Source organism: Vulpes lagopus, chromosome 18 (assembly GCF_018345385.1).
Source record: "Vulpes lagopus strain Blue_001 chromosome 18, ASM1834538v1, whole genome shotgun sequence".
Lineage (NCBI taxonomy): Eukaryota > Metazoa > Chordata > Mammalia > Carnivora > Canidae > Vulpes > Vulpes lagopus.
This window is the reverse complement of record NC_054841.1, coordinates 4,547,721-4,561,486: the sequence shown is the minus strand read 5'-3', so window position 1 is coordinate 4,561,486 and position 13,766 is coordinate 4,547,721. Positions and strand designations below refer to the sequence as shown.

At 44.8% G+C, this 13,766-nt stretch overlaps 1 protein-coding gene across 2 annotated transcripts in view; it reads left to right on the top strand.

Annotated features, from left to right (window-relative positions):
- The window catches only part of RAB22A (RAB22A, member RAS oncogene family), a 57,376-nt gene that overhangs the window by 26,204 nt on the left and 17,406 nt on the right, over positions 1 to 13,766 (top strand). For both annotated transcript variants that reach the window (XM_041732637.1, XM_041732636.1), the window contains exon 3: positions 8,685 to 8,766. In XM_041732637.1, coding sequence (XP_041588571.1) covers positions 8,685 to 8,766 — 82 coding nt within the window. The remainder of the gene's footprint in view (positions 1 to 8,684; positions 8,767 to 13,766) is intronic.

The following is a 13,766-nucleotide window of genomic DNA, read 5'->3' as shown; positions in this document are numbered from 1 at the left end:
TATGATATCCAAGAACAATCAAAACTAAATCTGTGAAGTAGAAGTCACAAATGGTTTGCCTGGGATGGGTACAAGAGTGAAGTGGAAATGGGCATGAGGGAACTTTCTGGGGTTATGGAAGTGTTCTGTATCTGGTTGAGAGCTGTAGTTCAGTAGTTGCAAGACAACAGGAAATGTCAAAACTCGTTGAACTGAAAATCTGTACTCTGCATTTTATTGTACTTTAATTATACTTCAACAGAATATGTTAATTTGTTAATAGTTTTAAAGTCCTGTGTTATAGGTACTGAAGTTATTCCTAGTGTCCAAATGAGAGAACTGAGGCAGAGAGCGGTCTTTTGACTTGCCCAGTGATGCACAGTTCATCACAAAAGCAGGAAAGCTGGGTGATCTGGCTGAGCAGTCCGCACCCTAGCCCAGCAATTAATTCCCTGTCATGGACTTTATTCTTCAGATGAGCTCATAGAAGTTCCAAACAACAAGGTTAATCATTGTACAAGGTTAGTCACTGCAGCACTGCTGATTAGTAGGGGTCTGGCTATATTATTTATAGTGCAGTCACTCAGTAGAATACAATAAAGGGAAGGAGCCAGCTTGAGAAAACCTCCTATATTTCTCCTGGATGATCTCCTAGGTAGAGGGTAGAGTGAAAAAAATCAAAGATCCGGACTGTATGCCACCATCTGTGTCGGAAATAAATGAAGGGTACAGGGGACACTGTCTCTCCCTGTGCTTGTGTAAACCTAGAGCATTTCTGAAAGGAGACCTAAGGAGCTGGTGAGGTTAGTTTCCAGGGAGAGGAATTGAAGATCTGGGCGGAAGGGGGAGGAGGGGACATTCCAGTGTGCACCTGTTCTGTACATCTTGGGTAATGAAGCATGGGAGTCTATATTACCTCTTCAAAAAAATGAATGAATACAATTCCAATTTGGAACTGACTGAAATAGCTTATCGCACACTTAGTGGCCTGAGCTGACAAGCCGGCCTCAGCCTCTACACACTGTCCCTCTCCCTCATGTCAGTCAAACCCCTGTGGCTTTTGTGTGTCAGCCTCAAAGTTGAGCTGATCCCATCTTTCTCCAGAATCTTTTCCCTGTTTGTGGTATTGGCTTCCTTTTCTTGTTCGCCTCATCTGCCCATTTCCCCAGTCTTGTCCATGCTCTCACTCCTTGGTGTTCCCAGGTTGTGCCTACATACACACATCCCCTTCCACCTTGCAAGATCTGTGAAAACAGAGAGCCGTCTTCCTCCATGGCTTATTAAAGGCCTGGTGTCTGACTGAGGGACCCCAAAGCTCTATTGTCCACTTGCAGAATTCACCTCAAACAGGTCTGATGACACCCTTCCTTCCCCTTCAGTGGTTCCCCTTGACTTTTAGCTGCCTTTCCCAGAAAACCATCTGTGAATGACTTGAGATGGTCCAGAAATGAACATTTTAAATTTATATCAAGTGTTTTGTTGTCTGTTAGGCAAAATAAAACTAGTCTGTGAAACCTATGGATTTTTAATTTTACCGCTTAGACAAGGCAAAGTTAAGAAGTAGGAAAGCGATTTGTTGTTTTTTTTCTTTTTACAGTATTCAGTAGTAAGAAAGATGGATGAACACAGATAGGGCAGAAATGGCGATGGTGGTGGAGCCCTGGCCTTCGGGAAGCTGCTCACTTACAGGAAACAACACCCCACACAGAGTAGACGCTGATCAGTGTTAGACTGCAATGGCTTGCTGATCTTCACCAGCTGTGTGTATCCCCAGCCTGCCCAGAGCCTTTCCTGTGGTTACTGAGCTGCTCTCACCACCCCACCCTGCCCAATTGAACCCACGTAGGGCCACTGGGATTCTTTTTGTACATTCACGGTTTTATGCTTTTGTTCCTGCTGTTTATAGACTGCGACCCCCTCCTTCCTTGAATCCTGCCCCTATCAACTGGGCAAACTCTCTTCTAAACTTCAGGGTTTCTTCTCTAAAGTCATCCCTAGAGTATTAGTTTCTTGTTGCTTCTCTAACAAGTTACAGCAAACTTAGTGGCTTACAAGAACACAGATTTATCATTTGGGAAATCAGAAATCTGATTCGCTAGCTTAAAGTCAATATGTTGGCAGAACTGCTACCTTCCAAAGCCTCTGGGGGAAGAATCTGTTTCCTTGTCTTTTTCCATTTCTAGTGGCTACCTTGGCTTGTGGTCCTTTCATCCATCTTCAGGACACATTGCCTGGTCTTTGCGTCGATCTTCACATCACCTTCTTCCCTGGCTCCATTTCTTCCATCTCTTCTAAGGACTCTCGTGATTTCTTTGGGCCCATCTGAATCATCCAGGATCTTCACCCCATCACAAGATTCTTGACCTAGTCATATCTGTAGAGTCCCTTTTTGCCCTAGAAGGTAACATAATCACAGGTTCTAGGACTGGGGTGTGGACATTCTGTGGGGGCAGAAACATTATTCAGCCTCCCACACCTGGCGTCACCACTTTCCTAGGTACTTAGCTTTGGCTTTCATGTGCTCTCACAACCCTTTCCATCCTTCAGGAGCTCACCAAATAATCTGCCTTTTAATTGTTCACTTGACCAGTCCTCTCACCGTGAGCTGCCTGGGATGGAGTTACACTGATGTTGCTTCAGACCACTGTTCCTGCCATGTTGTTGCAGTGAAAGGCCATGTGGTTGGGGGAGTAGACTGCCTACTGCAAGACGGCACAGCAGTGCTGTGGTTGCAGGGACATTCTGGGACCTGGCCAAGTATTCTAGCAGCACCACTCACCAGCTCTGTTCCTGCACGCCCCCCCCCTCCCTGCCATGTCTTGTGTACAAAATGGCAATGGAGAGTCAAACCCAATCCAGAGACACAACTAAAGACTAAATGGATCACATGTGTAAAAAGTATGAGACTAGCTGACAATAATGAATACTTTGTCAGGGCAGCTAGCTAGCTTCATCATTGTTGAATTTGTCGTTTATGGTATGACAGGTTTTATATTACTCTAAATTATTTTTTTTTTAAGATTCTATTTATTTATTCATGAGAGACACAGAGAGAGAGGCAGAGACACAGGCAGAGGGAGAAGCAGGCTCCATGCAGGGAGCCCGATGTAGGACTCAATCCTGGGACTCCAGGATCACACCCTGGGCCAAAGGCAGGTGCTAAACCACTGAGCCACCCAGGGATCCCTACTCTAAATTATTATTGACAACCTTAGGAAAGGGGAGGCTAAACTGTTATTAAGTTTAAAAAAAAAAAGTTTAGTAATCTTTATATTTAAAGTAATATTTTCCTTGATTTTAAATATTTTTCCAAAAGCTGCTAAAATGACAGAAGTGCAGAAAGTCCTAAAAGATTCGCTTAGGGTGACCATGTGCCGGCGGAGCAAACCATCTGTTGTGCAGTAACTGCCGAGAAGGAAGCCCTATGCGGAGTGATCGTTAACCTAGACTTGGTTAGCCTAAAAGATACTCGTGTTTGAAGGGAGAGTTAAAGATAGGGCTGACTACAGAGCCTGCATAAGCAACTGAATCTATGGATCCTCAAGACTTCTGGCCCTTTAAAGCTACTCTAACAGAAGCCACATATGCCCTTACCTCCAGTTAATTCTCACTGAGCACCTGTCAAGTTCCTTGCGCTATCCTAGACTCTTCTGAGGACCCCTGGGTATGTCTGCTGGAGGAATGACTAGATCTCCTGTACTTGTGGTCCTCTTATGTCTCAATCTTGGCACATCCAATGGCATTTCCATCCCTCTCTATCTCCTAGAGATGCAAGCATTGTTTGCATGAGATAGAGTTGGGTAGAAGTTATGGCCCTTCATTAACTTTTTTTTTTTAAGATTTATTTATTTATTTATGATAGACATAGAGAGAAAGAGAGGCAGAGATACAGGAGGAGGGAGAAGCAGGCTCCATGCCAGGAGCCCGACGTGGGACTCGATCCCAGGACTCCAGGATCGCGCCCTGGGCCAAAGGCAGGCGCCAAACCGCTGAGCCACCCAGGGATCCCCTCTTCATTAACTTTAAAACATGTTGAATTATTCATCCTTAAAAAGCACCACATAGCATCGTAGAGATGATAGCATCCCATGTGCCATTCCAAGAAAAGGGTTTGCAGCCAAGTGAGGTGCTAGAATGTGGTGGTAGGGCACACCTGTGTTCTGAGAGAGCTAACCAAGTCTACTACAGTTAAAGAAAAGACACTTTTAAAACACCTTGTGGCAAGTATTTTCATTGGGAACACGTACTCTGACCAAAGATCAGGACTACTTAGCGTGCATGGAAGTCATATTTTTAGAATGTTGTGAAAAATGGAGAAGTATATGAAAGGCATTCTAGCTTTAGGAAATAATGCTAGTGGGGATTTTAGATTAAAGAGGTAATAAGATCTGCCTAGCAGAGTGAAGAGAGATGGTTTAGTAGTGAAAAATAAGGTTATCAGACAAGTAAATGGCAGGCTGGAAAATAAAAATGTATCATTTGGATGGCAGGAAGCCATTGCCTGTTTTTCAAAAAGCAAGATATTGAAGTTATCATACCCTCCGCATCATTTAACTTGAACGCTAAAGAAGCGATCCTGGAGCTCGAGTGACAATGGGAGGGACAAATTGTAGTAGTCCTGCTCAAAGATTAGCGTCCAATTTATGAATTTATTTCAGGGATTGAGGTTCAAGTGTAGATCAAATATAATATGAAGAACCAGACAGTTCTACAAAACTGGATACAAGTAACAAAGGACAAAGAATAGTTGCAGACCAGCCTCTTCTGTGGAAGGCAGGCATAATGTTCTGATTAAGAATGTGGAGTTTGGGACTGTTGGGGGGGGCGGTGTGGAAGAGCCCTGTCTTTACCATGTAAGTGTGAGATGGTGATGAAGTACTGGGATTGAAGTACTGGTATATAGTTCAGCTAAAGTCAATCAGATTTACTAAAGTACTGTCCTCAACAGATAAAAATGTGTATCTTGGGAAGGGATTCATCCAGGTGAGTCATGTAGGGATCACCTGGGGGAGACATGGGCAACACCCCCTCCAGTGTCTGGCCCTAAGTCCAAGAATTAGCACTGCATAGACTGACCCAATCCAAAGTCTGAAGAGGAGGAAATAGTTCTTACGGTGTGATAGGCCAAGATTTCCAACTCTCAAAAATCAACAGAGATGCTTGTTGTAATAAAGAGGTGTTTGTGGTCCTCAGGGGAGGGAAGGGGGGGTGAGGCAGGTTGCAGTCATCTCCCTGTGGCCACCTGAGCTGGGGTACAGACTCAGCACATGAGCCAGCAGCCAAGAGAGCCCACGAAGTGCCACAGCTGCTTCTCTAACAGAATTCCAGAGGTCCCAGTGATGGAGGGACACAGAAGCTCTTGGCTGCAGCTGCCCAGTATTGCCTCTTGCCCTTTGGCTAACAGAGAGGCTAAGAGCTGGTGGCTGGGCAGGAGTGGGCAGGAAGGATTTCCCATGCTTGTTGAACCACATTCCTCATGTCCAAGAGGCCACTCACCTGGCTGCAGTTGAAGAGCCAGGGTCACCTGCACTTCCAAAGCACTTCTCACTCTGTGCTTCGGGAAGTGCTTGACCAAGATGCCCTGGCACTGTTGAAGTAAGGGAAAGCAAAGTAGTCTATGGGAACATGGTAAAATGTTCTGTCAGAGATCTAGAGGAGCACAGAGAAGGGAGATAAGGAAGATACCCCAGTGACAGAGGAAGAAGTACAACAAGGTCCCTGCCTTCATGGAGCTTACATTCTCCATGGGTTAGACAGGTAAATGAAAAACACACAAACAAGCCAACCAGACATTGTGTACAGATAATGATAGTAGGTGTCCTGAAGACAAAACAGGATGGTGTGCAGTTTGCAGAGTGGAGTTGAAGTGGGAAGCCGCCTGGTTTGGGTGCACTGCTCCCTCTGATTACTGGCAATTGAACTAAAACTGAAAGAATGAGAAGCATTTAGCCATGGGTAAGCCAGCGGGAAAGCATTCAAGGAAAAGGAACAGTCAGTGTAAAGGCAGGAGGAGGAACAGTTGGAAGGATTTGAGACTGGGAGCAGAAGACCGTGATGATTGTGGTGGCCCAGACAGGGTGTGCTGGATCACAATCATGCAGCGTGATGGAAAAGACCTCTCGGACTCCACTGAAGTTGGAAGAGTGGAAATCACAGCCAGTGTGAAGGGCAGTGTGTTTATCCTCCAGTTGGGAGGGTTGACTGGGGAATGTGTTGGGGGCCTGAGGGCTTTTGTCCCTTCTTGTCTCTGAGAAGGTTGAACCAAGCAGCTGCCCCAAAAACAAGGGCAGTAGGAAGTGGTGGGGGGCTGGAAAGAAGTCATAGGAAAAATTAGGAGTGATTGTTGTGTGGAACAAGAGGCCTAAAAGGTGGCCCAGCTTACAAAGGACAGTCTTCACACTGGTCCACACAGCTTCATGGCTTTCCTCCAGCAAGGCAGCCACCCCACCAGTAGAGGAGAAGCAGGTGCAGAGGCTGCATGGGGCCTTTCTGGGTGGTCAAGACAGAAGGACAGACAAGATTCTTATGGAACCGGCAGTGTGGGCAAGTGATGCTGGGGTAAAGTACAAGAAGCCAAGAGATGTGGACCCAAGAAGACCCAAGTAAAGAGCTTTGGGCTCATCAGAGCTCAGCGTACACAAGAAGGAAGCACATTGAGAGTGATGATGGCAAATAGCCGGAGGGATGGTCTCAGGTCAGACAGGAGGTTGGCTTTAATCTTTAAGATACTTACATTGCATTACAGCTGCCATTTTGTATGTCTTTCTCCTGTCTGTGTAATGAATCTGTGTGTTCATTAAAGGAGAAATGGTTGGCAGGTAGCTTGAACTTCAGTGAATTCTGATCCTGGAATGAAACATTTCCTTTTAATTGTTGCATATACCTTTCTCAGCTTTTTGTCTGCTTGAAGCATATTTCTTCTTTTGCTCTTTGAGCAGCCAAAATGGATGTGTTGGATGCATTGGCTCTGTTAATAGGCCTCTATTGGACGCCTGTTGTCACTCTTAAATGTAACACCACAGCCATAATTGATGGAGAGTTGAGTTGTAAGCTTTTAGGACTAATTGCAAAGTGTAAACTAAAACATTTCCTGGAGCTGCCTTTAAATACTAATAATAATACCTTGTATAGGTTTAGTGCTTTACAATTTACAAAGCACTTCTGTATACATCATATCACTTAATCCTCACAATAAACAAGGCTTTTTGAATGCTCAGATCTTTCTTAAGTGAGAAATCAGGTTGCACATCCTGATTTAATCCTGGTGGGTCGCCAGAAGTTCTTGATACAATAACCATTTATCGAGCACCTTCTATGCATAAAGCACTTTAGTAAGGATACCAAGGGGTAAATTTCCACTAAATAAATATCCAGTAAATAGTACCTATCCAATAAATGTGATCTTGCATCCCAGCCCATTGTCCCTTGCTCATCACAGGAGGCTGCTTGCTAAACCACAAATTGATATAAATATTGTTGGGAATTCATTGTATCAGAGTTTTAAGTTTTTACAGCTAAGGATTCTGATACTTATCTAAGCTCAGTGATTTTTTTCAGCAAGTCGTTCTGTGGATTTTAGCCTGTACTTTCTTGAAGAACTTGCACAAGTAGTTGAATCTCAAAAAATACTTCCGACATCCAGCATATTTGAAAATGCCTAGCCATTGAGTTCATGTTCCGATTAAGATGATTAGGGTATGATTCCAAGAGTACAATTCGGCCCTTGGCGCCATAAGGCTGGTTATCTGGCACCAAAGAAAGCATAGTCAATCTCTGGGTTCCTGAGCAGCATAGAGGAGCCTGGGGGACGGAGTCTGGGAGATGCATAGAGGAGCCTGGGGGATGGAGGACTTCCCAGGAGGGAGCTTTGTGCCTAAGTAGGGGCGGAAGATAGCTTTGGATCCCAGCCCCCCAGGACTTGGAACCTGTGTCCAGGAGCCCCTTCATTCCAGGCACATGCTCTGAGCCACCATGGCTCCTCACACATTCTCCAGAAAGTAAAAGAACCCCAAATGATAGGAACCTTCAGAGGCCTCTGGGCAGAGCAGTCCCTCAGAGTGATGACCTGCACACCATCCTTCCTTTCCCTGTTGGGGGAACAGTCAGGCAGGGAGGGCTGATGTGGCATGTCAGGTCAGCTGAGAGCTGTTCTGTTCCTGAGACGCTGGTTACTGAGGGCATTGTTGCTCAGTAGAAGAAGAAGCCATCTTCCTGCTTCTTGTCTGGCATCTTAATTTTATTAACTCTAGTGTTACACTCCCTCTTATTCTGCTACTTATATGTCCATGTGTTTTGGGAACGGGGGAGAACAAACCCCAGTGGCCCAGTATGTTTTACTAGTGCCCTCATTTCCTGGACACACAGGTTTTTTAGAAAATTTTCCCATGATACCATCTTTTTAAATAACCGCTTCTGTGTATTTTACAAGGGAAGCTGATGTCTGGATTACCAAATTATTTCTTGGTTCTTTTGAAAAGGAACTTAGGGCATCACAAACCAAAGACCTCTTCTGGGCAGATGCTTTATTTTGACCCAGAGTATGCAGCCAGCATCTGAGCATCCCATAAATACTCCAGAGAGAAGACCACAATTAGGAGATAGGGTGGAGCGGGAGTTCGAGCATTAAGTCTAAGTGATATTTCCAACTGGGGCTGGCATCGTGCTTTAAATAACTGTGTTCTGATCATTTAGGTCTCTCTTTATAGGGCATCTTTTATGACCAAGACTGTCCAGTACCAAAATGAGCTACATAAATTCCTAATCTGGGATACAGCTGGACAAGAACGAGTAAGTCGCCCTTTAATTTACTGTGTGTTTTTCCGAGGCCCACATTAAAGCTCCCACCCGACTGTCAATGTCCCTGTCATCTCACGTTACTCACTTCTCTTCCGTGCACCAGAGACACATTTATTTCCATTTGCATAGGCCAGCCTTTTTCTTTTCAATTAGAGCCACAAAGTCCACTGATGGAGAAAGTGATAATGAGCACTGAGGGCACTTTTATACTTTTTAGTGTCTTAAAGTAAATGCTGACTAACAGGGCTGATAAAATCCCGCTCAGAGCATTGTGTGTACTTTGGGGCTCCATCCTCTAGCAAAGATATAAAAGAATTAGTGGTAGAAAGGGAGAGTTAAGCACATCTCATTTATAGCTGCCTTTTAAAAGCTAAAGAGGGAACTTTACAGCATATGAAGTTTGAGATTTAAGTGAAATGGATGAGCTAACACAGAGCCGAGCAATAGGTACTTAATAAATGCCTGATGATAAAATTGTCTGAGATGGTTATCTGCTTAAGGAAGAGCCCGAACCAGAGGTGGGGCCTGGGCCATGGCATCCTAGTGCAGAGTGGGATTTGGTGAGGCCCACCTGCATCAGACAAGGGGTGAGGAGGTAGGGAAGGGAACAGACACTTCCTGCCGCCTCATTTTCCCTCTCAGCCCGACGTCTGATTTCCCTGTCGAGGTGTGTCTGGCAGCCACCCCATTATTCAGCGGCTGTTTAATTTTGTTTTCAAACAGTACTATCAAAACAGAACATCTGATGGATGCACAGTGCTATCGTAAGCTCTTAAAAGTATACCAGAAGTAATCAGGAGAAATAGTCTGTCATCACGGTCTTATCTAAGACAGCATAGATACTGTGTATGGTATAAAATCTGACAAGAATCATCACAGACAAATGGAGGAAGACAAAACAAGCCATTACTGTTGTCCTAGAAGTAGACACCATACATTTGTACAGATTTAACGTCTTAAGTTTGCTCTGTTTGATTTCTTCTGGGTGTGTGTGTGTTTTGTTTTGTTTTAACACCGGATGTCATGCCCTGCTCCAATTACTCATCTCAGATATGTCTGTTTAATCTCCCATTCCCCATTCCTCCTACTTTGTTTGTGTTGTGCATCTAGGATGGAGTATTTAGGACAGCTAGACCTTTTGCTAACCATCACTCTTCCATCCTTCACAAGTGCTGCTTCTCATAGTCTCTGTGAATATATCTATAGATACAGCCTTGGCGTCTGTCCTATTAGCTGAGAACGCCTGTGGCTCTTCATACCAGTAATATATGTACCTTTCACTGAATCCCAACTTTCAATTACCCCCTCCCATATATTTGATGATACAGCAAAACCCTCATCATAAAGAATCATGCTATAATACAGACTCCATTATACTTTGAATCAGAGCCTGTCCTAGTATACACAGTGATGTAGAGCATCTCTTTTTCTCTAGAACATAAAAAAAGAATAATACAAGGCTTCACACCTCTCCCTTACTGCTACTGTAATAGCAGAATTCTTTTAAGTTTTGTAATTAGCTGGTCTGCCTGCCTCTTCTTTCCCCACTCCTAATTGATTCTGCACCAGGGATAGTTGCTCTGAGATGCAGATCTCCCTCATCCCTACCTGAAGCACAGTCACTTAGCCAGGGGCTAGCATAGGGAACAGCAGGCAGGCAGGAGTCGGGAGGACCACCTAGTGCAACCCCATGCATTGGAGACCTTCAGGAGAAGAGCCCCGGCTGCTGAGCACCCAATCCAAGCCAGCTGTCGCAGGGCAGGAGTCTGCATCCAACCTGGCCAAGCACAGCTTTGAGAGAGGCAGCACATCTGATAGCTGACCCCACATTCTTTGAAATGCTGAGCCTCATGCAGGACAAATCTGTGAGCTTGTTCTGACTGCCAATTTGCCCTGGGCAAAGCATTTATGACCTGACTCTGCCAGACTGTTTTTGCTTTCCACCACTTTATCTTTTTGGACCAAACTGCTTACAGTTCTCCAGCATGCCATACAGCCTCACCTTGATGCCTGTGTACTGTTCCCTCTAGTCGGAATGCCCTCCCTCCCACTTGAACATAGAAAACTCATGTGTAGCCTTCAAAATTCACCTCTAATGTCACCTTCGGGCAGCCTTTCCTAACCATCCCTACTATGTTCAGAGAAGCCACTGCTTTGCCATTTGCCCCTTTGCTCAAGTCTGAGTCTGGAGATGACCTGTAATTCCTCCCTTCTCTGCCCCTCACATTTGTTCTATCAGCGTGCCCCCCAGCTGTATCTTCTAAATTACATCAGATATGTTCACCTCCCTCCACCTCCACTGCCAGCACTCTGCTTTCAGCTACCTGTGACCCACAGAGGGTCCCTGTAGCCTTTTCATTGGTCCCCAACTTCCCTCTTCCCAGCCTGCCACCCTGCTTCACTTCTCACAGGACCTGGAGGGATCTTCTGAAGACAAAAATCCAATGCCACTGTCTTCCTGCCTAATACCCTTCAGTGCCTTCCCACTGCTCCTGTAGTAGCCAAGGTCTGAACTGTGGCCTGCAAAGCCCTGCACGGCCTGCTCTGCCTTTTCGCCTCTGTTTGCCATCCTGGCTCATCCTCCCTCTCACCCACTGAGTTCCAGCCCAGTGGCTTCCATTCAGTTCCTCCAATGCCCCAAGGTCCTTGCCTCTCCAAGGTCCTTGACTCTGAGCGTTCATGTACATTGTTTCTTCTCCTGGAACTCCCTCTCTTCCCCCTGCTCAGAGCATGGCCAGCTGGCTCCTTCCCAACCTTTGAGTCTCAGGTTCAGTGATACACCCTCAGCATTTTCCCTAATCCCCCTGCCTGAAGCAGGGCTCCAGTGCATTCTCCATCACTGCCTCCTATTCATTTTCCTCAGGATCCTCATTACAAGTTGTAATTAGATGATCTGTCTCCTGCACTTGATTGACAAGAACTGGAACCAGTGTCTTGTTGACTGCTGTATTCCTGTTGCCCAGCACAGGGCCTGACAAAGCACTGATGCTCAGATGCTGGTCAGGCCAGTCAGTGAATGAACTCTTCAGAGCATTTCTTTGTATCCTACACAGTCTTTGATTGCCCCCATCCAAGAGATTGTCTCCTGTTTCCTTACTTGTCTGTCTGCTGTTAGACTGTGAGCTCTTTGCAGGCAGGCAGGGACTGTATCCATGTCTGTGCTCTCAGCCCCTGGCACACAGTATTGATGTCAGTGGACTTTGGTCAATTGATTGCCAGCCCTACTTTTGCACAGATAAGGAAGGACAGATCCTCTACTATTACCATGTGAGTATTGCATGCCTCAAATGATAATTTCTAGTATTTGCACATGTATTGTTAAGTTCCCTACAGTGGTGAGATTCATCGTAGAACCAAAAGGCGTCATAAAGTGAGAATCCTTTCTGATGAACTGACCATTCCAAACATCCTCCCCATTTGACCCTCCATCCTCTGCTGTCTATGGTTTTGGCAGGTGGATTGTCTTTCTGATGGTCCAGTTGCAATTGATTTGCAAATTGATTCCATTAAGTCAATGAAAGTGATTTTGGAGAACTTAACAAATGTCATGCAAAGCCACTGATGGTAAGGGATCTTGTTAAATGAAGGGGAAAATACTGATCAGGATGATGATATAAGTGTTTCAGAAGATAGCGATTTGTGGACCAAAGAGTTGAGCTGCCTAGGAAAAACCGATGGAGTCCTCAAATAGTTTTGTAAAAATTCCTTTTCTGTGATCCGATAGGAGAGTCAAGCATGAAATGAAAGATAGACATCGTATTGTGCTAGCGTATAGTTTCATCAGAAGAATCACAGTCAGGTCCTCAATCAACTTCGATTCAGTGTTCATTCAGGAAACTAGCTCCTGGTTGCAATAATAAACCTAATTTTTTTTTCCCTAACATCAGAGGAAATGAAACTTTTTTTTTTTTAAGATTTTACTTATTTACTTACTTATTTGACAGAGAGAGAGATAGCGAGTACAAGTAGGGGGAGCAGCAGAGGGAGAGGAGAAGGAGAGGGAGAAGCCCAGTAAGCAGCTTGGTCCCAGGACCCTGAGATCATGACCTGAAATGAAGGCAGGTGCGTAACTGACTGTGCTACCAAGACACCTGAAATGAAACTGGTTCTCATAATTTCAGTTTATTTTCTCAAGAGAGTGCCTTTGTCAGATCTTTTTGTCCCTGTTTGCTATCCTAAACAAATGCATTCACCAATCATCCTTCACTAATAGGGACTCCTGCAGTAGCATGGAGATGGACCCAGCACCATGGACAAATGAGCACCGCAGATACCATAAATATACCATAAATGGAACAAGAACATTTCAAATACATGACAAGAAAGCTTCTTAACTAAAATCTAATAGATATTGCATCCAGTCCTTAGGTGTAGGTACATGAATCTTCACATAGTTTCTCCTGATGACCATTTGCAGAGGTCAGAGCACCAGGAAGGCACGAACTCAGTTGTCATGTAAGAAATTGTTCTCATGTTAAAAATCAGGAAAACCTGGGATAGAGTATCATCTGGAGCTGGAGTTGACGCTCTGGTCTGTCAGCCAAATGCAGCCTGCTGCCTGTTTTTATAAATAAAGTTTTATTGGAACAGAGCCACAGTTATTTACACATTGTCTGGAGCAACTTTCACTCTTCAGTAGTGGAGTTGAATAGTTGAGAGAGAGATGATATAACCCATAAATCCTAAAATATTTACTGCGTGGCCCTTCCCAGAAAAGTTTTTGCCAACCTTGATCTAGAGACAGATTTGGAACAGAGGTGTCCTGATATCCTTTGAGTCTCCCTTTTAAGGAGCCACTTTCTTTCTCTACACCAAAAGGTCATAGAAAGAGTTTCAGTGTCAATAATGGCAGAGTGGCTTGTAAGGGACTAACCCTCCCAGAGGTAACAATTACATGCAAGCCCTGGACAAAAACATTAAAAAACAACTCTCCGAAGGCACTGCCAAATACAGTCAGGGACTGCAAAGGGAATTACAGTGGGTGAGACTCG